This window comes from Schistosoma mansoni, chromosome 2, assembly GCF_000237925.1.
Source record: "Schistosoma mansoni strain Puerto Rico chromosome 2, complete genome".
Taxonomy (NCBI): Eukaryota; Metazoa; Platyhelminthes; class Trematoda; order Strigeidida; family Schistosomatidae; genus Schistosoma; species Schistosoma mansoni.
Window position 1 is genome coordinate 3,532,838 of NC_031496.1, and position 26,091 is coordinate 3,558,928.

The following is a 26,091-nucleotide window of genomic DNA, read 5'->3' on the forward strand; positions in this document are numbered from 1 at the left end:
TGGTACAAAGGGGCACCAGATACATATGCGCCACACAAATCTCATTTGATTTGTATGAGGGCTATGATACTGCCCAGGTGCCCAGACTGAAGCAGGTGGTTTTCTTAAGGGGCCACACCCCGAGCCTTTGACCTGAAGGTCTAGTCCACAAGACAGTGGAGCATCTTGAGGAAATGCAGTCCCATGGTAGCCGGTGACCAACAATTGGTTCATACGCTATTTGTTCCTTCAGGATACTGGAGCCATCCCATGTGCACCATTGGTTTGGAATCAGGGTTTCCCAACTCCCCTAGGTGGACTCGCCGTGTCCACCAACCTGGTTAAAGCGCCGGACATTCGCTTTTCGTCCTCTCAATTTCGTAAACAACAGTAGTGCCACGAGAAGACAGTGAGTAGGACTTCCCTGGCAGAAGCTATATATTCGCTGGCCATGTGAGAGCATTTGGAGTGGGAGAGCTATATAAATAAATTTATGTTTAACAATTTCCATGTCTTTGTAATGATAATAAACGAATAAATGTTGATATACTTCTGGTAACTTTATTCAATGAAAGGGAAGGTCTTGTTACCATGATAACAAATTGTGCTCGTTCCGTTAGACTTGTATAACATAAACAATCTGTAATCAATTCGATCAATATGTTACTATGTGGTATTTGGGTTAATTTTAATTGATATTCTTGACTAATAGATTGTATATTCCCAGTGATAAAACTTAAAAAAATAAATTGTTTACATGGAAATAAATTTGCTAAACAACAATAAAGTTCAGCATATTTTATTAGAAGTTTTTCAGGTGGTGGTACACCTTTAGTTAATATTAATAATATACATATATTAATTTCAAAGAGTAATTTATCATCTAAAATCATTAATGGATCAATATTGTTTTCATAAGTTAATATAGTTAATAAATGACAAGCTAATTGAATACATGACTCGACAGTTGACCATTCTGGTACACTGATACCACTAAATGCTAATGATAAAAATAATTTTAGCGACATATGAGCATCATCATTGAGGAGATTGAAAATAGATTTTCTTTGTTGGTTTCCTTTTGTTGTTGATGACTGTGATGATGTTGGGCTGTGATTGTGTGATTGTGGTATTTCATAAGAAGTATGGTCGGATAGTTTTCATAATAGTAGAGCTATGAGTTAATGAAAAAGGAAAATGTAGTTGTAAGGCAGTTTTTTTTTTCAAGTTTCTTTATGGAAATAATCAAAATCTATCGAATAGAAATCAGTTCATAAAATCATTGTTCAGTCAATCACAATGTAGAACTTCGTACGTACGTACATCAGTTCGAGTTGCCATACCACAGTAGCACAGTGAGGCAGTTGTCGATTCAAATCCCATAGTGGTAGAAGTAGTAAGAGTTAAAGTACTATGTGAAAGATAAGGGATTGAAGGAGTATAATACGGTGAAATAAATTTGGAAAGAGAAAAAGGATACGGACATGAAGAATTCAGAAGATTAGAATTTGTTAGAACACAAAGAGTGGATGCACCTTCGCCACTACAAACGATTTTGAGCCATGTCATTCAAGGTCTCTAACCATCGATTGCTATCATCTCGCGGATCCCAATCAGGTAGTCTGCACCTACCAGTATGGTTCACAAATTGTCTTTTGCATCTCGATGTTGATCAGTTCTTGTTGACCAAACCAATGGTAGATACAACGAAAAAAACATTGACAGATTTAAGGTCAACAAGAACCAATCAACATCGAGGTGTACAGAACAAGCTGTGAACCACATATGGAGAAATTCAAACACTTCACTTCTACCTGAAGTTTGTGCTGATGATGTTGTTGTTCAGAAGGACGATGAAAGCTCCACAACCAAACCATCCAACTCAAAGAACAAAACTCCATCAAAAAAAAAACAGTCTTTAACATATTATTTTTTAAATGTATACTTACTTGAGATTTGAAACTGATTAATTGACTTATAAATCGACTTGATATTTCAATTTCTTCTGTAATAGATTGTCCAATAAATGACATTAATATAGGTGATAAAGGATGATTTATACGTTCTTCTTTAGTATATCCTATATATTTTCCAAATAATTTATCATCTACTATAATAGTTTGATTAATAAGTAGTATATTAATTTTATCTAAAATATTAGACAATAAACTGGAAGCCAAGTTTATAAATGATGAATGTTCATTCATATTAGATTGATCATTGAATAACCATTCAATAAAGTATTGTATAGGTTTTAATATGGTCTCATCTAATTTATTATATTTCTCTAATATATAATGAAATGTATAAAATATACAATGGATTGATTCAATAACCATAGAAATCATTATATCATCCATTGGATTATTCAATGAACATGTGAAGATGGGTAAACCAACTTGTAAGAGTTTATGATACTGTTGTGGGAGGGGGAAGGGAAGAAAAAAAAGGAAAGAAAGTTAATCAATATTATAAATAGTTGAAAGCGTGAGCAAATTGAAGCTAGACCACCAGGGAAAACCTGGAAGCACTGGACGGCCGTTTCGTTTTAGTATGAGACTCCTCAGCAGTGTGCATCCACGATGCCGCCTCGCGAGATTTGTACCCAAGATCTATCAGTCTCGCGCCAGAGCACTTAACCGATAGACCACTCAGCCGGCATCTGATAGTGTTTATGTCTAACTCCAACCAATCCACGAAGTTGAGCAACCGTCCACCAATTGTCTACAGTGAGTTCCTATCTTACAACAGACGTGGTTGAACTCCACTGGTAACTGCTTCCCACCAGAACTCCAGGAAATACCTCTCGAAGTCCTGAGGTCGAATCTCGCGAGGCGAGGTCGTGGAGGCGCACTGTCGGAGTCCCACAATAGGACGAAACGGCCGTCCAGTGCTTCCAGGTTTTCCCTGGTGGTCTAGCTTCAATTTGCTCACGCTTTCAACTCTGGTGAAAAATAAATCACCACAAAAAACCCTTCTGATAATATTATGGATCAGTGAGCCGGTATCCAACGGTGTTAATGTCTAACTTCAACGAATCCATAAAATTGAGCAACCGTCCACTATTGTCTCCAGTGAGTTACTATCTCATAACAGACCCAGTTGAACTCCATTGGATTGGTTCAAGTTAAGCATTAACACCATTGGATGCCGGCCATCTTAGTGGTCTAGAGATTAAGCATTAGCACGAAACTGATAGGTCCTGAGTTCAAAGCTAGACCATCATAGAAAACCTGGAAGCACTGAACGGCAGTTTCGTCATATTGTGGGACTCCTCAAGAGTGCGCATCCATGATCCCGCCTCGCGAGATTCAATACTTGTAAAATAATTGAAAATTTCACTTCTACAAGGTAATAGATACTGATGCTATTAACCAGATACATAAATTAATCATCTAGATGAGAAAACAGTGCCAACAAGATAATAATGCGAGTGATATTTTCAACAATGAGGATTCTTCATCCGATATATAAACACGAGTTAAATAAAGTAGCTCTATAATGAAGAAATTTATATCAATAATTCTTGATTAAAAGGTTGTTTGTGGAGATTTTTAGTAATTTTTATATATAGTTGAAATCATAAGTCAATTGAAGCTAGACAACCATGAAAAACCTGGAAGCACTGGACAGCCGTTTCGTCCTATTGTGGGACTCCTCAGCAGTGCGCATCCATGATCCCGCCTAAGTCAGCTACAACGTAGGACCAGGCACACATATGCATCGGTCCAAGTTGCCATATCTCGTTAGCACAACAAGATGAACACCGGATTCATAGAAATAGTTAATTTATTGGTGGTAGTATATAAGGATATAGTATAGGAAGGAAGAACGTTATGAAGAAATTTCAATCTTAAGGTTTAAGAGAACATAAAGAATGTATACACCTGCGCCATTGTGATCGATTCTGAGCCATGTCACCTAAAGTCTCCAACCATTGGTTACGATAGTCACGCGGACCCCAACCGCGCCTCGCGAGATTCTATTACAGAGGAATATTCACCACATAGAAACAAATAAAAATACTAATAATAAAGAGAGAAAATGCTCTAACCTGTATAAAATATTCTGGTAGTTGGGAAAATGCAACTTCTGTTAACGATTGTTTTAAGTAACATAATAATTTTGATAGAATTGTTATAATATGGTGATTAACTATTATTCCATTATCAATTGGCTGTTCAACTTTAATAGACTAATCTGATAATAAAAATTGTGTTATAATCTAACGTGTGTCTTAATACTTTTACAAGTTCAAGGATAAAATAATTCCGAATGATGGATTCATTTTTGTAAATGTTATGTCATTAGTACTCAAGTAATCGTTCGAAGTTATCTCCATATACTCCATACTACTTATGCGGATATAAGTAGCACATACCACAATTGGATTTAAGCTACATTCAAAGTGTGGAAGCTAATGATACTACCCAGCTTCTCAAATTCAAGTATGTAGAACGGTATATGAAGAATAGGAGTGTATCATTAGAGTGTGTTACTGTCCTATAATTGGAATTCGAGAAACTGTATAACTCAATGGTTTCATATGATATCAGTAATAGTTAAGAACAGAAATTAATCTGTTAATAAAATTATTCATTCATTTATCTATAACATGAACTTGACCTCTTCATGAGGTAGTTAACAAGAACATGAGTGGGGACAATCGAATGTATTGGACACGAAATTACAGAATAGCTCAGTAAAATATGACAACCATATAGTAAATAAATTCACTTAGTATTGAATATTTGAATCTTCCCATTGATGTTTAGGACTGAAAGTGGTCAGTTTCATATTAGCATATGTGCATATTGTGCGTATTGCCTAGATATAGCCTTAATTCACAAGAATTGTAAGCAAAGATGGAGGAAATACGCACAGTATGCACATACCATACAGTTGCTGAGTTGATAACGCGATGGCGTTTGAAGCGAAAGGTATTGGGTTCGAGTCCCACAATGAACATCAACTCTGAGATGCAGGTATATCCAGCTGACAAGTCCCAAATAGGACGAAACGCGCGTCAAACGGGATTCCACGGCTAAACACTATCCATCTTTGCTTACATATAGTTAATAGTTAATTTGCAAACTATCAATCAATTGTCTTAATATTGATTGTTTCTTCTGTAAATATCAGTCCATCGTCTCCAATTATTATTGTTCATGCATTTCTATACCAATGGCATTTCGTTCCCGTTCTCTCCTTATCGATCTTCTACTGGAATACATTCTATACCTGACCATCATCATATACTACTTATGTGGATTTAAGTAACCCACACTACACTATTAAAATATTTTATATGAAATGAATCAATGAAAAAGAAAACATGTTAATGAACAATAAACTATACAACTCACCAGAATTGTAATAAAATGAGATTTTTTATTAATTTCATTCTGTTTACAGGTGAATTGTGAACAAATTGATATAACATTTTGTGGAAGATCACTTAAATCTGAAAGCAGCAGCAATAATTAAAAGAAACGCATTAATGACGTTGAACATTAAACAATCAGATGATTTCAGTAAAGTGTTCAAAACTAAAAAAAACATTGAAGCGAACAATCATTCTTAAAAGGTGCTTCTCTAAGTTGTACAATTATAAATCTATAAATGTGTTTTAATATATATTTGTTAGTCATTTATTGTAAGCAAAGATGGATAGTGGCTAGCTGTGGAATCAAGGAAACGCGTTTCGTCGTATTTGGGAGTCGTCAGACGGATGTACCTGCATCTCAGAGTTGATGTTCACTCTGGGACTCAAACCCAGTACCTTTCACTTGAAACGCCATTGCGTTATCTACTCAACTACTGAGTCCTGATAGCCACTTGCTTGTGCAATGGGATGAAGTTTAAATTCACTTGGTATTGTTTGTTTGTACCTTCCCATTGATGTTTAGGACTGCAACTGGTCAGTCTCTAAAGTTATTATTATTTATTTATTTATTTGAACACATAAATATTGGTACAAAGGGGCACCAGATATATATGCGTCATTCCATTTAATTGTGTGAGGGCTATGATACTGCTCAAGTGCTCAAACTGAAGCAGGTGCTTTTCTTAGGGAGCCACACTCGGACCCTTTGACCAAAAGATATGATCCACAAGACAGTGGAGCATCGTGAGTCGATGCAGTGCCATGGTAACCAGTGACCAACGATTGGAATCAGGGTTTTCCAACTCTGCTGGTTGGACTTTCCGTGTCCACTGACCCAGTTAAAGCGCCGGACATTCGGTTTTCGTCCTGTCAATTTCGTAAACAACAGTAATGCTATGAGAAGGCAACGAGTAGAACTCCCCTGACAGAGGCTATATACACGTGGCCATATGAGAGCATTTCGAGAGGGAGAGCAGACTCTCCCCACTCTCTCAGCCGTACCAGGGCATTTGGGAGCTATTTATATCAATAAAAGTAAATTATTGTTTATAACACAAATTAAATTGATAAATCTTGACTTACCTTGTGTATTAGTAGTAGTACATAATAATCTAAAAGTTTCTAATCGACTATATAAAATATTTTGTAATGAGTTAATTGTTATCTGTTTATTTTGTTTTTCTGATATATATAATAACATACCAATACAATATGATATTAAATTATAACTAGTTTGATCAATTAATTTGGTATGATAAAGATAATATTCCAATGTATTTGTTACCATATCAACTAACATATTTGATGAAGATAATTTACTCTAGACCGTTCGAAAAAGAAAAAAAAAGAAAAAAAAAATCTGTATAGATATTAGAATTACATAACTAAATTGTACCTACAGTATTAACGGGTACGGTATGAGTTCATAATATGAGTTTTTTGTATTAAACTGGTCAACAAATTCATATATCAAAAGGGGTTTTGTAGACATTATAGTAATTTTAATAATTGAATTCATGGGTCAATTGAAGCTAGACCATCATGGAAAATCCCGGGAGGGATAATGGATGCTTACTGTTAAAGAGTCTTATACTAGGACGAAACCGGTCGTTCAGTGCTTCCAGGTTTTTCATGGTGATCTAGCTTCAATTGACTCATGATCTCAACTATTAAAATTACTATAATATACACAAAAACCATTCTAATATTATTCAACATATGCTCACTAGTGACTGGCTTCAAGAAGTATTTCCTGGAGTTCTAGTGAAAAGCAGTGAAGAGTGAAGTTCAACCAGGTCTGTTGTGAGATATCAACTCACTGAAGACAATAGTGGATTTATCGCTCAATTTCGTGAATCGGTTAAAGTTAGACATTACCACCGTTGGATGCCGACCATCTCAGTGGTCTATCGGTTAAGCACTCGCGCGCGAGACTGATAGGTCCTGGATTCGATTCTCACGAAGCGAGATCGTGGATGCGCACTACTGAGGAGTCCCACAATAGGACGAAACGGTTGTCCAGTGCTTCCAGGTTTTCCATGGTGATCTAGCTTCAATAGACTCATGAATTCAACTATTATATTCATATATCAACAGGTAATAATCTGTTATAACTCAGTCAGTCAGTTACAACGTTGAACTTCGTACGTACATACATCAATTTGGGTTGCTATATCACATCAACAAAGAGATACAGTTGTCGATTCAAATCTCATATTGGTAAAAAGTAGTAATCTGTTATGACTATCTATCTATCTATGATCATAAGATAGATCATTTAACTATCTTTAAAAAACCAAAACAAGATGAATTATGATATGAAATTATAATATAAAATATATTTTTGATTACCTTTAATATAATTTGAATTACACAAAGTGATATATGACATAATTCAATTAAATCATTTTGATAATTTTCATTAGTAGTAATATAAGTAGATAGTAGTAATGAATTTAAAATAAATTTAATTAGATTAATTTCAGATAATGTAACCATGGTTACTATAATAGAATAATAATTTTCTATACATAATAATACAGTTTTACATAATATAAAAATTTGAGGAGGAGGATGTTGTTGTTGTTGGTGGTGGTGTTGTTGTTGTTGTGATGGTGGTGGTGGTGGGGGTGGTAATGATTGTTTTTGGCAATGAATAAGCACATCATAATTCATTGAATATGTAATATATTGTTCTAATTTATGAATATAATTCAATATAATATTTGATATGATATAAGCAAAATTTAATAAAGGTATTATTTGTGATTCATTTTTATATATAACATGTTCACTAATTGATGATAGAATAAAAAGTAGAGCTTCAGATTCCTAAGTGTTAAGGAGAAGAAAAAAAACAAAAAAAACAACATTCAATTGATTGTTATTAAAGTCCTTTTAAACGGCTGAGGCAGTAGCTGTTATATCCTAGTGAAGATGTAAGTACGGATAACTCCCGGGACCTATTAATGGACTATTATTCTATATATATTCTTATTGTTTAACTATTGAGTAATTCGATTGTGTATATCTATATTCATCTTATTATAAGCTTCATTTTGATCTATGGATTATCATTATACGATTTACTGTTCCTAAATTGTACTCAGTTTATTGATTGTCTCCCACGCTTACAGCCACATTTGGCTTGATCTTGTACAAATATTATTTCCTATTTTATGGTTTAATGCTGTGTGTCTGTCTGGTATATAAACCGAGTATGCTTGAAATAAACGATTCGCGCAGATTCGCTTAGACTCATATTGCCGAGGCTGCTATTGGTGTTCTGGACTCAAGTGGATGTGCTAGGCGGATTAAGGACCAATAGGGACGCGAGATTACTCATACTGATTAGATTTCCTTGATTATCACAGTGTTAAGGTCGTAGAAGTTGCATTCTATTGGTGGATAATTCACACAAGTTACGTCCTTGTTTAAGTTGTAAGGTCATATCAATTTAGCGACGACCTTGAGCAAGTCATAACAATTGGCTACAACCTTGATCAAGACATAACAATTGGCGACGGCTAGGTCAAGACACAACAGTAGCCATCAGGATGAAGAAACCAGAGCTATGCCTACAGAAGAAATATCTCCAATCCTTGCTCCTCCCTTGACCAACCACAAGGTCAATTAATCAATAGTAATTTTAGCTATTGGATGACCTGATTTGACTATTGTACTTAAGATCTTTCGTAGTCAAATGTAATTGTCTCTCTTATCTTTATTCACAAATATTTGTACTATTATCATTATTATTATTGGTTAAACATCATTATTAATCTCCACTATACGTGATTCATTCACATCGGATTGATCCCTCCTTATTACGTCATACTAATTTTTCACACAATTTAGTCTTCCACTTGATCGAATTGCACTATCATATATCTTTCCCCCTATCTAACCCATATTTATGATTATTATTATTATTATTTGAACACATAAATATTAGTACAAAGGGGGCACCGAATACATATGCGCCATAGAAGTCACCTGATTTGTGTGCGTGCTATGATACTGTCCAGGTGCCTAAACCGAAGCAGGTGGTTTTCTTAAGGGGCAATACCCGGAGCCTTGGGCCTAAAGGTCTGATCCATAAGGAAGTGGAGCAAAGTCAGGAGATCTAGTCCCAGGGTATCCGCTAACCAACAATTGATTCATACGCCATTTGTTCCCTTAGAACACTGGGAACCCATATGCACAATTGGTTTGGAATCAGGGTTTTCCAACTTCCCTAGGTGGACACTCCACATCCACCAACCCGGTTAAAGCGCCGGACATTCGCTTTTCGTTCTCTCAATTTCGTAAATAACATCCTCACCGCGAGAAGGCAGTGAGTAGGACTTGTGTGGCAGAGGCTATATACGCGTGGCCATGTGAGAACATTTCGAGAGGGAGAGTTGACTCTCCCTACTCTCAGACGTACCAAGGCATTTGGGGGTCATTGAATTGTTTAACTACATCTATATAAGTGAATGAGACAAAAAGAATGCAAAATATCTACTATTATGTGTTAAGGTTAGCTATCATCTAAGAAAACATATATGTTGAAGACATAGACGTTTTGATTTTAACATGCCTTTAATGCATTTGCGACAATCAATAACTACTCAGATATGATATTATTATTGGATTATTTGCATTGCTCAGTTATATGATACTACGTTCAGTAGATTGTGACATCGAGTAATTTAGTCTAGTGATACAACTGTTAAGTTGATTAATAGAATTCAAATAGATAGAGATGTGCAATATAAGATGCAACACGAATTTGTATAACCCCAAGTTGGTACACTTTATTCCAGACCAACAAAAAGAAATCGAGAAGAAGAAAATCTAAGCCGTGAAAATGTTAAAAATATAATACCAGCGATAATCGAAAAGCTTAAATACAGAAACAAACATCGACAAAAATGGCTGTAGTTGACAAATCAAAAGTATCGAATAATAATGTCCAAGATTTGGAGGAAGGCAAATAATTGACACATTCGCACTACTGAGGCCGATTTTGAGTCATGATATTCAGGATTTCCTTGTCGTTACTTTGCCAACAGATCAGTCATAAACATTGCATTTGGAACAAACAAACATTGCCTTAACTTACCGAAATTCAAATCCACCTGATATGAGGAAACTAACATGATGATGAGCAAATGAATTGGAATAATAATACCGATTGTAGTTGGGATCTAAACACAGGAAATTTAGTTCGGACAGAACGGATGTAGGTAAGTAAGTGTAAGTATTAAAGTTTGAGATATGAATTGAGTTTATCTGTGTCATCATGAATGATTTCACGGTAAGTAATTTTAAAGACTGACAGTTTCTGTCTGATCATTCTAAGCTCCCGTTAAGCCTACTCGTATGCTGATCGCCATAGAACAAATACGTATCACAAGCCTTAACCATCTGCATGATTGCAACAAATTTCGAGTCATGATATTCAAGATTTTTAAACGCAGATTGCGATCATTTTGCTCACCACAACCAAGAAATTTACATATTTCAATACACCTCTGGTAAATAGCCAATGATCCCACCTACTAATGAAAGAAGCTTCATCAACAAACAAAATCCTACCATCATGAAAAAATGAGAACGGTAAAGTTTTTTTGAAAATTAATGCAGGACTATTTAGTCTAGCTTGAACAGGTTCCAGCACCCACTTACTGAATGACTAGTATTTTTTGTAGAATACAAACAATGGAGGAGACCTGTTTAGTAATTGACTACATTACGTGCAATACTCATCTTATCTGTAATTGTCTAAATCTACGTTCAAACAAATTTAGACAAATACGTTTATTTGGTGCAAAAAACAAGCCCACCATTTTTGTAAAGCACAATAGACTGTCAACCAAGACATTACATAGAATCCGTTGAGTAAAAACAAAAAGTAGAAAAAGCAACCATCAAAACATACAAACCTGCCAATTAGCTAGCAATTCTTCATTTGTACAATTGCATATAGTAGACTGAAGCTGATTAGTTGCCTGAAGGAACCAGTCATGTAAATTCAAGTATCTGAACACTGAGAGAAAGCAGTTACTGAGTTCTTGACGAAATTTCAACCAAAGATCTCTATCCTCTTGGTTCCATACGGTATAATATTGATTTAAATCTTTTGGATAATGGAACTGGAAATGGTATGATAAATATTAACATACTGTGAGGATTTATACGCTGAAATATTTACTAGTGTACAATCAATCAAGATATACGTTGATCCAAGTTCCCCTACCTCACAATAAGTACGACTAAATCAGATTAACTTTACATGCAACAAAAGATTAAAATGCTAATCGAAAAATACTACGCATTTAGAAAACATTCCGAAAATACAAAGTGGGAAGATATCAATAAAGGAACACTAGAACTCCAGATCGAGAGGAGGATAAAGAGTGAGTGCATTTGCTTCATTGCGAGCGACTTTGAGCTGTTAGCTAAAATCTTTAGATACAGATAGTGGTTATAGCAAAGACCCCATCCAAGTAGTCTGCATTTACTAACATTGTCAAATTCAGCTGGATAACGGACCCAAGGTCGGTTAAATCAAAAGACTGTCTTCGCTGCTCGGAGATTTTTGTACATGAAAATATAAAATAGGGGAATGATAAGGCTAAAAGCAGAAAATTAAGGCTCGAGTGTGAATTCATACTCCAGACTGTACAGAGAGTAACAGCGGACTACAGAGTAGGCGATACCTGAGTAAGGAATAGAATACTAAGCAAAGATAGTAAATCGATTGGTGAGATTGTAAATCTTCAGAGATGTGTTACGTATGACCAACCACCGCCTACCTCAACGGGAGATATTTTCTGGTGCAGGATCAGGTTGAAAGAAAGCTAGGGGAGGTCAGACCAAAACATAGCGCTAGTTCATAAGGTCACCGATAATTGGACTTAGCCATTCCATAGGCACAGATTACCTGCTTGGGGTTCACGTGATTATAGTAACTAATAGTTGGAGACTTTGAATGACATGGCTTAAAATCGTTTGCAATGCTGCAGGTGCATTCATTCTTTGCCTTCCCCCGAATTCTAAGATCCTAAATTTCTCATAACACTTTTTGTTTCTGTTTTGCTAGTTTATTTTATCTTTTCAAGTCGTATCCTCGATGCCTAATCTTTCCTATTACTATTGAGATTGTTACTACCTCTACTATTCTGTTTGGTCTGATCATGTCACCTCGGTGTGCTAAGGGGGTATAGCGACTTGAACCTACGTACATATGTACAGATTTTACGTTGTGATTGACTGAGATGAATAAACCTCGCGGAAATGTCCAAGAGCGGCAATTTAAAATCTGACAGGTTCATTCAAAAACTATAGTATCGCCGGATTACAGTTCTCACCATGAAGTGACACCAGCTCTAGTGTGAAGATTTGAAAACCCATATCTTCATCTTCATTCCAAACATAATAAGTCATCCGATTATCTTTGTCGTCTCCTAATTAACTAAAATGGGTTAGAACCTCAAGATCATCCAAATCCATACTTTACATTTAATGTTTCGTCTTTTCTATTGCATAATAATGTGTAAATCACTAATGTTGAAATGTTACATGTCAGCTGCCGTTCTGTCGAATCAGTCAGAGAACCAATTAGAGCAGAAGTAAATTATGTGTACAACCTACCGACATATAATAGTATTAAAAAGCGATGCTACTTGATTTTAACGCGGAATTCAAACACAATGACGGATAACATGTAACAACTCACATGAAAAGGTTCATCATTTGTGTCAAAACACCTAAATCTTTGTAAATTTATCACGTTTTTATTATAAGCTGCTTAATAATCATACGCCTTTCTGATGGGTAATGTGTTACTCAGGGTCATTCAAGGGCCTCCAAGGTCGCCCACACAATTCACTTCTCCTGCTTTCCACATGGGAAAAATCGTAGTTGTTCTGTAACTAGCAATTACTGTAAGCCCAACAACAGGGGTCAGTTATATGGGATTATCATATTGTAAAAGTCATAATAATATTGCAGAGCGAAACGTCGACATAACAATGGATACAATGACAACCATGAAAAGTTATAAATAATATTGATTTGGGTCAACCTCAATAAATAATATTAACTGTAGTGAACAGAACACTAGTTGGGGACAATCGAATGTATTTGAGCATAAATTACAGACTATCTCACTAAATTCTGATAACCATACAACAAACAGTTAATTTGCAAAGTAACAATCAATTGTCTCGATCTTCACTGGTCCTTCTGTAACTATCAGTTTATCTTCCCTAATTCCATTGTTTATGCATTTTCATACCAATTGCGCTTCATTTCAGTTCTTTCCTTATCGATCTTCTGCCAAAATGCATTCTATGTCTGACCATCACCATATACTACTTATAAGGATATAAGTAAACCACACCACAGTGTCAATAGAGTATTTATAAATTTTACTGTTCGGAAATCAGTTTCTTCAAAGTGTTACATTTTCACTTGACATGTATAAGTTAGGGGTAGTCTAAGCAACTCATACCTTGTCAGAGCTTCTGATGGGAGATCAAGTGACATTGTAAGCAAATGAATATTTAGAATGTAGTGAACGAGAACTCAAGTAAGGAGAAGACCAATTTGTTGTTTAATACAAAATTACAGAATGCTTTCACAAAATATGAAAGCTATATATGGAATACATAATTTGTACATCTTCCATCGGTTGTCGTTTACATGCCTTCAGGATTCTTTCAATTCTGATGTTATTACAATTACTTGATTTCTTTTCAATTGAATCTTCTCAATCTTCTGTTAGCATGCATCCCGCTTTCAATTGATGTGACATACTACTGATAACTGTCAACATAAGTAGTATAAACCACAGGAGCATTTTCATTTTCCTACCAGTTGCACTTCATTTCAGTTCTTGCCTTATCGGTCTTCTGCCAAAATACATTCGATGTCTGACCATCACCATATACTACTTATAAGGATATTGTGGTGTGAGCTACTGATATCAACATAAGTAGTATATATGGTGAGTAAGGAATAGAATATCTGACAGCAGAAGATTGAGAAGATCAAGAAGAGAAGAACAGAAATAAAAAGCAATTTGTGTGAAAATCCAGGAACAATGAAGCCTGAGGCAATTGAAGAACATTTTGCAAATAGTGTATCATAGCATGGTTTTTGTATTTTACCAAGTAACGTTGTAATTTGTGCTAAATACATAGTTGGTTGTCCTCACCTGTGTTCTCATTCACAACAATATAAGTAGACCACACTATAGTACCAACTAAAATCTAACCTTAAGAGCAAATACTACATATAAAAATCATAAAAGGTCGCAGGTTGGCTATCTGAACATGACTTATTCGAACTATTTTATGATTAATGTTTTATGTCAACTTAACTCAATGTAGACAGCCATGGACAAGATCTTGCATAACAACTAATGTATAAGATTTTTTTCTTTCGATTATTACTATTCACATTGCAGAAACAAATTATTCGACCTACTTTAATAAATGCGCGTTGAAGGAATTCCGTATGAATACGTTTAATTGCATCTTCATCGTGAACATTACTGACGGTATAGGCGGTTGTGCTAATGGATGCTTCATAAATATTTAACCATATTTGTAAAGCAACATCACTGATATCTTCATCGTATGGATAATGACCAGTTAGTGAAAATGTCAATAGAAACATACCAAATAATTCATGAATATACTGATTATTGGTATTATCGCAGGAGTTACTAAGTCGATGAATGAGATAATCCATCTAAACAAAACGATAAAATAAGATGATAAAGGTCTATATAATACAAAGCCTTAAAATAAGTAGAAGAATATAAGCAATGAACAAAATATAGGGGAGCAGGAAAAATACATATCTCATGTAATAGAATATAACCTAAACTTATGTTAAGGTCAACTTCATATTTGTGCTAATGTGGTATGGCAACTCGAACTGATGTACGTACGTACGAAGTTCTACGTTGTGATTGACTGACTGACTGACTAAGGTCAACAGCACAATTTAGTATATGAAGATGATTTATATGAGGCAAAAAGATTTCTATCAGTGAACTAACTGAACTTTGATAATCTAATATTTACTCTATTCACAAATCCGTTTGCTTAAACATATTAAATAGTATAATTTTTGATACTAGAGACTAATGTTTTCTTATTTATTTATTTATTTAAACACATAAATATTGGTACAATGGGGCACCAGATATATATGCGCCGCACAAATCTCATTTGATTTGTGTGAGAGCTATGATACTGCCCAGGTGCCCAAACTGAAGCAGGTGGTTTGCTTAGGGAGCCACACTCGAACCCTTTCACCTAAAGATCTGATCCACAAGGCAATGGAGCATCGTTAGGAGATGCAGTCACATGGTAGCCGGTCACCAACGATTGGTTCATACGCCATTTGTTCCCTCAGGATACTGGAGCCAGCCCATGTGCACCGTTGGTTTGGAATGAGGGTTTTCCAACTCCCTTAGGTAGATCCTCTGCTTCCAGCAACCCGGTTACAGCGCCGGACATTCGCTTTTCGTCCTCTAAATCCCGTAAATAACATCCTCACCGCGAGAAGGCAATGAGTAAAACTTCCCTGGTAGAGGCTATACACGCGTGGCCATGTGAGAGCATTTGGAGAGGGAGAGCGGACTCTCTCCACTCTCGGTCGTACCAGATATCAAACATAACAAAAAGTCTCCAGATATAACTTAATCAGAGCACTTAGTTATTTGACTATTAGGTGTATTTAGAACTGGCTACTTATTGTTCATTAAAAAAGAACCTAATGAAAACCATCAAAACCATTGAAAATGAAATTGAGTCAGTGACATACCCCTGAGATGGTTAATTTCATATGAGTATTATTCTACTAAAAAGTGTATTACGTTTTTATAAAAATTCTATCAAGTCCATTTTAACATTAGAATCATACTTAAATAAGTAATTGAATTTATAACTACTCAGGGATATAACATAAACGTTAAACTGATATGGATTCTTTCTGAAATAAATAAGTCAGTGTTGTCAGCTGGTCTCGTTTGACTTATTTCAAATACCAAAAGACATCGTACATAGTTCGTCGATAGTATTATTATTTTCCTGAACTTTGGTACATTACCTAAACTAAGGATGATATCTAGCTTATTTATCATACCATAATATTGCGGTGTGGGTTGCTTATATCCACATAAGTAGTATATAACGATGGTCAGGCATTGAATGTATTTCAGTAGAAGATTGATAAGGAAAGGACGGGAACGGAACACAATTGGTATGAAAATGCATGTACAACGAAACCAGAGAAGATGAACTGATATTTGCAGAGGGAACAGTCCAGATTAAGACAACTGATTGTTATTTTGCAAATTAACTGTTTACTGTATGATTGTCAGATTTTAGTGAGATAGTCTGTAATTTTCGTGTCAAATACATCCGATCGTTCCCACTCGTGTCCTCAATCACTACAGTACAAACAATTTTGGTTTTCAACCGAGCCATAAGGTATGACGATAAGTTACTAAAAAAATATGGTCAAGCAGTTCGATTGTCATAGATGAAGTACATATTGCCAAGTAAAATGTAAAATAAAGGTCAATAAACGATTACCTCTTTTCATAGTTGGAATCATGAGTCAATTGAAGCTAGACCACCATGGAAAACCTGGAAGCACCAATTGTCTCCTGAAGACAATTGGTGAACGGTTGCTCAAACTTCGTGCATTGGTTGAAGTTAGACATCAACACCTTTGGATGCCGGCTCAGTGGTTTATCGGTCAAATGCCCTGGCGCGAAACTGGTAGGTCCTGGGTTCGGATCTCGCGAGGCGGGATCATGGATGCGCACTGCTGAGGAGCCCCACAATAGGACGAAACGGCCGTCCAGTGCTTCCAGGTTTTCCATAGACTCATGATTTCAGCTATGAAAATACTGAAATCGCCACAAAACCCCTTCTAATTACCTCTTTCATTATTATCTGAAAGGTCATTTTCACCTTAGGTTTAAATAATATTGTAAATACCATAGGATATTGGAAATAGTTTCCATACACCAAAATATGAGAGATAACATGTATAGTCCTATTATTATAACAATCATATAGTTATACAAATATAAACACCTGTTTCTCCGACAAGATTGATAAAAGTAGTACAGTTTTATTTAATGCTTCATATCCTTTACATTCATTCCATTGAACTCCATTTTGAAGATTTACTGAATGTAATTCGACAAGATGTTGTAAAGTACATTTGAACTTCGTCAATTCGGAGACATGAAAATCAAGTAAAAACCCTTTGTCCCTATCTGAACTGGAATAATTAGGGAATTAAAATAAAGAGAGGAGAGTAGCATATCACTAAGGGGAATAAAAGTATATACTAATGAGACAATAGTACCATTTCATGTAACTTTCAGCAAGCACATGATTTCTGCACCAAAAACCAGAGATGTAGCTTGGTCGTTTAAACAATCTACCTTGTTATAAGCAAGAAATCATTCTCCACTCGCCAATGTTTAAGCAGATATGTATGTGTTTCTCATGAACATCCGAGTTACTGCTGGTTTCCGTGTATTATATTACAATAGCTGCATTTTTCCTAAAATGCCACAATTGAGATCGACAGTCAAAGAACAGAAGCCACATCTTTTCACCTCTAGGTTAAAATTTTACACTTAATGGCACCTAGACCTCAATTTCACTTAATGAGGACGTGGTAACCACAATAATCTGATGATTTAAATTTGTATTTACATTGTATTTGTATTGCCCCCAAATGCCCTGGTAAGGCCGAGAGTGGGAAGAGTCCGCTCTCTTTCTCTCGAAATGCTCTCACATCGCCACGCGTATAAAGCCTCTGACAGGGAAGTCCTACTCACTGTCTTCTCATTGCATTACTGTTGTTTACGAAATTGAGAGGATGAAAAGCGAATGTCCAGTGCTTTAACCGCCTTGGTGGATATGAAGGATCCACCTAGGGGAGTTGGAAAACCTTGATTCCAAACCAATGGTACACATGGGCTCCAGTATCCCGAGGGAACAAATGGTGCATGAATGAATCGTTGTTCACCGGCTACCATGAGACTGCATCTCCTCATGATGATCCACTGCCTTGTGGACTAGACTTTCAGGTCAAAGGCTCCGGATGTGGTCCCCTAAGAAAACCACCTGCTTTGGTCTGGGCAGTATCATAGCTCTCACACAAATCAAATGAGATTCGTGCGGCGCATATGTATACTTGTATTTGTATTTCTAGTCTATAACTAACTGGAAAGGCAAAAGAAGACGCTTTTCTGAGAAACGAAGTAGTATGTTGAAACCACAGAAATATAATCAATCAACCAAAACTAACTCTTTCTGTTACTCTAACACAAAATATAACACTCTTTCCTTGATTACAATCAGGAGACCAACAAATAAAAAACTGATCAGATAGATTGGGAAAGACAACATAAATATAATGATGAGTAAAACAAAGCCTTACTTTAGTCCAACACCATCGGATTCAAATATATTTATTAAAGCATTTATTCCGGTTAAATAAAGGTCTTCAGAATATTGCATTGAATTGTAGATTATATGTACAATATCTAAATAACTATCAGCTGACGATGAATGGCAATTATTTAGGACAAAATTAGACATCCATATAGCAGAAGTATGAATAGCTAGAGAACGAATTTCCTCATGATTTACGTCGTTAATAAATTGCTGAAACCATGAAAAGATTTGAAAAAAGTCAGTTAATATGCAACATAATTCAAGTTATGTACAGATAAATCTGGTCTAGTAAATCAGCAAATGATAACATACCTCTTCTGATGATTGATACTCGCTGAGAAAATAAGTTGTAATTTAGTAGTCCGGTTCCTGATTGGTGTTTACAGCCACGAGTCAAGTGTGAGTCTATGAGAACACTAAAAGTCGATAGGATGTAGATAATATCAAGCTTATGATACCTCAGCACAATTAGACGTAAAATGACATTCCTTATCAGCTTCAAGATATGACCTAAGGCAAAACAATTTGGCAAAAGAACCCCATAATACAAAGCGATATCCAGGGCTTGAAGTATACTTCTTTTTTGTGATGACTAGTGATACTACCTAGATAGTCCAGTCAAAGTGTAGTAAGCTATGAACTTGTAATTCAGTAGTCAAAAGTCGAGCAACTCAACTACTTAGTCAACATATTCACCGACAATAATGAATTCAGCACTAGAAATACTAACATGAGAATTTTGACCTGTGATTCCATACTTTGTTTTAAAAGCTGTGAAACACTTATTTGTGTGAAAGTTAAACTTTACACCCACATTTCAGAACCGAAGTCAAACAAAAACTATGACTCCACGTCTAAGAATTAAGTGTACCTGAATCGCCGAAACAGATTCAAATAAAAGTCTATATCATTTGACAGGTTTTCATGTCGTGAAATTTTAGCTACATATCTGTTCAAGGGTGGTGTACCTTATTCTGCCTGAACATAGAAGATGAGAGCTGAGCAGATAAAATACAGTCACACAATCGAGGCAATACAGAGTAATCAAAAGAGATTTCGAATACTAACGGAATATAACCGGCACCAACAAGATAGAAACCATACAAGATTACGTGATATTAGTAAGTCCTAACATCAGGACAAAATGTGTACCTTCACACAGAATATTTTAAAATTATCAAGAAACAAGGAGATTCCGCCCAGAACCCTTTTAGGGTTTCTATCGGTTTCAACCCCGGGTAAAGGAGAAGGATTGGGAATGGGGTCAGCAACTCCATCCCGTAGGTAAAAACTTTCCTAAGAATCATTTAAATCCTTCAAACTCTGTCCTGGGAGTCGAAGGATTTTCATTCAGAAGAATTAGGACGCCTCATGACAAAAACTAAGATTCTTCAGAAGTCACGAGTACGATGCCCCCTCAAACAATCACAGCAACAGTTAATATCGGTACATGGAATCTCCTGAAAATATAGAAGACCTGTAGGACTAATCAGATAGCTACAGAAATGAGGAAATACAACTTGGTTATGCTCGGAATAAGTGAAACCCATTGGACCCCAGTTGGATAGAAAAGGTTAGATTTGTGAGAGATGCTGTTGTACTCTGGTCATGAAGAAGAAGATGCTCCACACACTCAGGGTCCGATGCAGATGTAAAGGCAATAATTGACAAAAAGGGACAGCATTCCTACAGTTGAAGAACATATGCAACTCAAAACAACTGTCAACCAATATCAAAGTGAGAATCTTCAATACAAGCATCAAGACAGTTTTATTGTACGAAGCTGAAACTTGGAGAACTACTACAACCATCATCAGAAATGTACAAGTATTTATAAACAATTGTCTACGTAAGACACTCGATGTCCGTTAACCGGATACCATCACCAACAGCCTACTATGAGAGGGAACAAACTAGCTTCCAAATGAAGAGGAAAATAGGAAAAGATGTTGGAAGTGGATGGGACATAAATTGAGGAAATCATCAAACTGCATCACGAGGTAAGTGCTAACCTGGAATCCTGAAGGGAAACGGAAAAGAGGAAGACCAAATGATCGGAAGCAGATATGAGAAGGATGAATAACAACTGGAAAAGATTGCCCACGACAAAGCAATTAGGAGATTCCTGGTCGGCGACCTATGCTTTACGGGGGATAACAAGCGTAGGTAAGGAAGCAAGATAATATCTCTCTTTTCCTTTACTCACTGGCTTGACTTAGTAATTATTAAATAATTTACGTATTTAAAAGCAACTCCAAACCTGGCAGCTCTGGGTAAATGTTTATTTTCAGTTAATGAATAGTCAGAACTGTATTACAAACATCTCGACGTAAAAAAAATAGTGTCCTATGCAACCACTTGGGGAAAACCTCTTGACTGTAATAAAATAAATGAAGTTGAATATGGCTTTCATCGCTGATCAAAACCAACTACAAACTTGCTTTATAGCACTACCTAACGTCAAACCTGTTAGCAACCGAACCAAAAACTCCCAGTTGTCGTAATGGTTAAGTGAAGATCACTGGTACCAATCTAGTGACTGGATGGTTTTGCTTGCTGAATAGTAAATAAACAGATGAAAGTGGTACACTACTCACTTACTGACATTCCAATCGTTAGAAAAATATCTTTAAAAAAAATAATTTAATGACTCTAGATTTCCATACCTTTAGAATATTTCTGACTAAAATTTCATCAGAATGAATACCTTCTTTGATAATACATTTAACACTATGAGTTAACTGGGCTGTTGTAAATTCCTCACTAATTAAGGATAGAAGATGTAGTATGTTTCCTTTGATTTGTTTCGAAAATGCAGAATTAGTTAAACAGTGTTGTATTTCTTCATCTGAGATTGACGGGTTAAAAGTACTGGCATAAAGAGAGTCAGCTAAATTAATTTGGAAAACGGAAAAGCACTAACTATGATGTGCTCAACAATCAGAAAAGACAACAATGTATAGGGGTAGAATATACGAAACATAACTAGCAATGGAATACAGAACGCGCGTTTTATCCTATTTAAGAGGCATTCGTCAGATATACCTGTACCCTCGAAAGAAAGGTAGTAAGTTCGAATCCTAGAATGAACACTAACTCGGAAATGGAGGTACATTTAGCTGATGAGACGAAAACAGGACAAAACGTTTATCCTAGATTCTACTGCTAGCCATATTCCATCTATTCTGTGTAAATTTATGCTATAACAGCTATGTTGAGACAATCCGCACCGGATGAACATATGCCAAGCAAAATTCACTCGAAAAATAACGAGATAACTCGAACCATTACAAATTAGTTTATACGAGTATTTTCGTATGCCCAAACCGAAGCATGTGGTTTTCCTAAGGAGCCACACCCGGAGTCTTTGACCTAAAGATCCGATCATCATAGGACGAATGCGTATTATAATCCCTGACCAATTAAGTGAACGAAAGTTTACAACCCATTAATCCGATACAGAACTACGAGTGACAACACTAGAATGTTCGCGATTTATTTCAATGTAAATGTAAAATGTTGCTTCGGGATTGATCTGAATCAATGCTTTGTTTGACAGTAAATAGTGAAGTATTCGAGTAGGTTGATCACTTCACTATCTTGAAGGTCTCATCACCCCTGTTGAGTCGGCGTTTGACAAAATTTTAACACGAGTACAGAAAGCTCGCTGAACTTCCACGAAATTGTACCACCAAAGGGGTAGGTAAGACTTTTGCTTGTCTGTTGAAGGGAGAGTATAATCCCCACTAGTCCTCTGCTTTATTTTGTGGCTATGAAACGTGGCCTATTATTCGACCAAAAGTGTCTTCGAAGCATCGCTCGTGCAGAATGGGAAAGCCTAGTGAGCAATACTGTAGTTAGACGTAGGGTACTAAGAAAAGATGGTGAATCAGATGATATTGCGAATCCTCCTAGACTGAGGTAGCTGAAGGGGGATATGTTACACATACCCAATCATTGACTGCTTGGATGTGCAATACTGGTTGGTATAAAAGCATACTGACACGCATGAGTGGCCAAACCAAAACGTGGCGTCAGTCCATGAGTATCGTTTTATGTAGACTACCTGGTTGGTGTCCACTCGGTAATCATGATCAATTGTTGAGGATCTTAAGGGGAAGAGATACGTTCATTGTTTATTCATTCCCAGAACATGAGTTTCAATTTACTCCTTTCTATTCCCTTTTTTTCCTTTAATATTACAGTTACTAATACTACTAATAGTCCGACCTCATTGACGAATTCTGAGAACTACGAACTTCAGGTTTAGTATTTTTGATCAGACGGTACCACTATACACCGACGGCCGGGAACTTTTTGAGAAGTATTTCGTAAATATAATACACTTTCCCAAAACATCACTGGTTAGGTGAAAGCTTTCAATGGCAAATAGTCAGTATTGGCTACGTTAAGAGGTATTTATTCCCATGATTTTCACCAAAATTATTCATAACGTGATATTTCATTTAGACTTGATAAGGAATCGCATACAAGACGTTATACAAACAATCTAGGTCACCAAATGCTGAACGAGAAGTGGGGAGAGTTCACACTCTCTCTCAATATGCTTTTGTATGGCTATCCGTATATAGCCACTGATAGGGATGTCCTGGCAAGTTCTACTTACCCTTTTCGTGAGGGATGTTGTTTACGAAAATGAGGACAGAAGGCGAATATTCGGTGTTTAAACCGGGTTGGTGGGTATGGAGGATCCACCTAGGGGAGTTGAAAAGCCATGGTTCTAAAGTAATGATGCACATGGGCTCAATGATCCTGAGGGAACAAATAGAGTATGAACCTATTCTTGTTCACTGACTCATGGGACCGCATTTCCTAACGTTTCTCCCTTACCTTATACATTAGATATCTGGGTCAAAGAATCAGATATGGCTCACTAGGAAAACCACCTGTTTCGGTTTTGGCACCAAGGCAATATTCCAGCGCACACATAAACCCAATGATTTGCGTGGCGCATGTATATTTTAGTGGCCTTTTGTGCCAATGTTTACGTTCTTAAATAAATAAAACAACTAAACAAACAAGACTTTCTTTTTCATTGAATATCCTGGTAAAAGTAAATAGCTTTTCCATCTATCAAATAATATACTTCAAGATTATGAAGGATGGGAGACTTAAAAAAGTGCTTTTATAAAAATCGGACTGCCAATGTTGTTTTCAGTAGTGGCACAGAGTATGATTCTGAATTACAAATTTTCAAGTTGAAATCAATCTTAATGTCTTACTAAATATAATCAAAACCATTTGGACTGATCTTAATCCCAGGTGGTACTAACCATTAAACAGAGAACATATTGGATTAACTTTCATGGTGAAGCTGCCATGTGTACAATGGAAAGAATCCCGTTATCTTTACCCTAAATAAGCGACTTTTCCCATGAGAAATGAAAACTTAACTGAACCAAACACAACCACATATAATCAAGTGGAATTTAAATGATTGTCACAAACCACATAGATATTCGAAAAAGAAACAATTACCGTGTATTAATACTTCTATAATCCACCTTAATGGATGTGACCAAAGTTTTGGGGTTTTGAAGTACAAGCATATCAAAGACTCATACAACTTCGTAATTGCTGGAGTTGGTATATGACTTGTAGAATGACAGTTGAACTCGAGAATTTTCTGCATCAAACACTTTCGTAAATCACCCAAGTTTTCTTCCAAGTAATCATTGTTCTAAAGAAGGATAACATGTCACAAACTACGTGAAATATACCGCAGAGTTAATCCAACTTCTGACAGAAATGGCACCATGCAACTGCTCATTTTGGGGATTTTTGCAATCAATCAGTGCAAAACTATGATTTATTGATACAGAGTTTCCGGAGTTATCAGAAGAATGATCCAGAGTACTGAAGCAGTTATGATTAAGTTCAGGAAGAGTTAGATCCATTGTGTGAGGAAATCTACTTCTCAACTACTGGCAACAATTCTTCAGAGTATAATATAACCTAGGTAAGAAATTCAAACTCGTTTTTTAAAAAAAACACCACAATTACGAAAATTGGTGGGACTAATATAAGCTCAAAATGGATAATTGATTTCTTCAAGATACCAGATGGAAATAATATATATCCAGTCAGTAACTGAAGTAGACATTTCTGGTCAAAACTGAAGTCTAAAAATCGAAGAACAGAAAAGAACCAATATCGACTAGACTTCAATGAGCTCACTTAAATTGCAGTAACGAGCTGTAGGTAGGTTTATGACTAGCCAAGAGTTTTGTTGTGGGTGAAAGGCGTCATAATTTAGGGCAAGAAATGTTAAAAGGCATGAAGCAGCAACTCTCAAAGAACATTGGATGCATTTACATTCAATAATGATGGCGGTAGACAGAAATTAACAATGTACAAGAATTAAAATGAAGGAATTACTATCAACCTTGATAACACTCCTTTACTGGGTAAGTAATCGTGCGATGTTATTCTTCACTCTTTAGATCGCTACTAGCATCTATTTGTCTGCCCTAGTCAGATTTGATGTCTAGAAACCAGATATTCTGTCAAATATACATGCAGCGTCTTCGGTAGATTGCCCTCCTAAACACGAACTTACTATACACATGCCCCTACAGTTTTTAGGGACTTATAAACTGGAGACATCAGATAGTACGTACCTTCAATAACGCTAATTAAATCAAGAAAACCCACTACTACTAGAAAAAAATGTTTGTACTGTTCTTCACAAAAGAATATGAAAGAAATTTAGATCAATGGTGTACTGACAAAACTGAATCTCAATATCGAAGAGCAAAGAACTTTTAAGTCCTGACTCTACGCAAGTCCAGGAGGGGATATGAAACAAAGTCTGCTTAGGATACTAGAGAATCCTCAAAAGGCCTGGTTTTATAATTAAATAAGAGGATAAATAGGAGTTGAGTTACCCTATTATTGTATGAGGATGGCTTTACAGGTTACTTATGACTCAAAAAATTCAACCTGTGGAACAAAAAAGAACTTGATGTACATCTGTAGTGGATGTCGAGTCGTGGACGGACTATGATCACCACTACTATTCGATTACGCGTACAAATATGACTTGGTTCCCTTGATAGCCCGTAAACCAGAAGGCTTTACTAGTCCAGATCAAGTATATTTATTGGCGATCTCGTGGTATCGAAATAATACCGAGACGTGCCAAAGAGTACAAGCGAACAAGCAGTGCGTGAGCAAGCTCGAACCAAACCAGGCGGTATATGGAACAAGAAG

The 26,091-nt window shown here is 36.1% G+C and overlaps 1 protein-coding gene across 1 annotated transcript; it reads right to left on the reverse strand.

Annotated features, from left to right (window-relative positions):
• Positions 1 to 428: 428 nt before the first annotated feature.
• Smp_021960 (hypothetical protein) lies at positions 429 to 24,776 on the reverse strand (the record flags this gene model as incomplete). The annotated part of the gene is made up of 10 exons (XM_018795361.1): positions 429 to 1,073; positions 1,929 to 2,266; positions 10,473 to 10,557; positions 11,296 to 11,505; positions 14,846 to 15,112; positions 17,479 to 17,668; positions 18,842 to 19,068; positions 21,525 to 21,748; positions 24,358 to 24,559; positions 24,600 to 24,776. The coding sequence occupies 10 exons, from the start codon at positions 24,774 to 24,776 to the stop codon at positions 477 to 479; spliced, it is 2,517 nt and encodes an 838-aa protein (XP_018649682.1). The 3' UTR covers positions 429 to 476.
• Between the last annotated feature and the right edge of the window lie 1,315 nt (positions 24,777 to 26,091).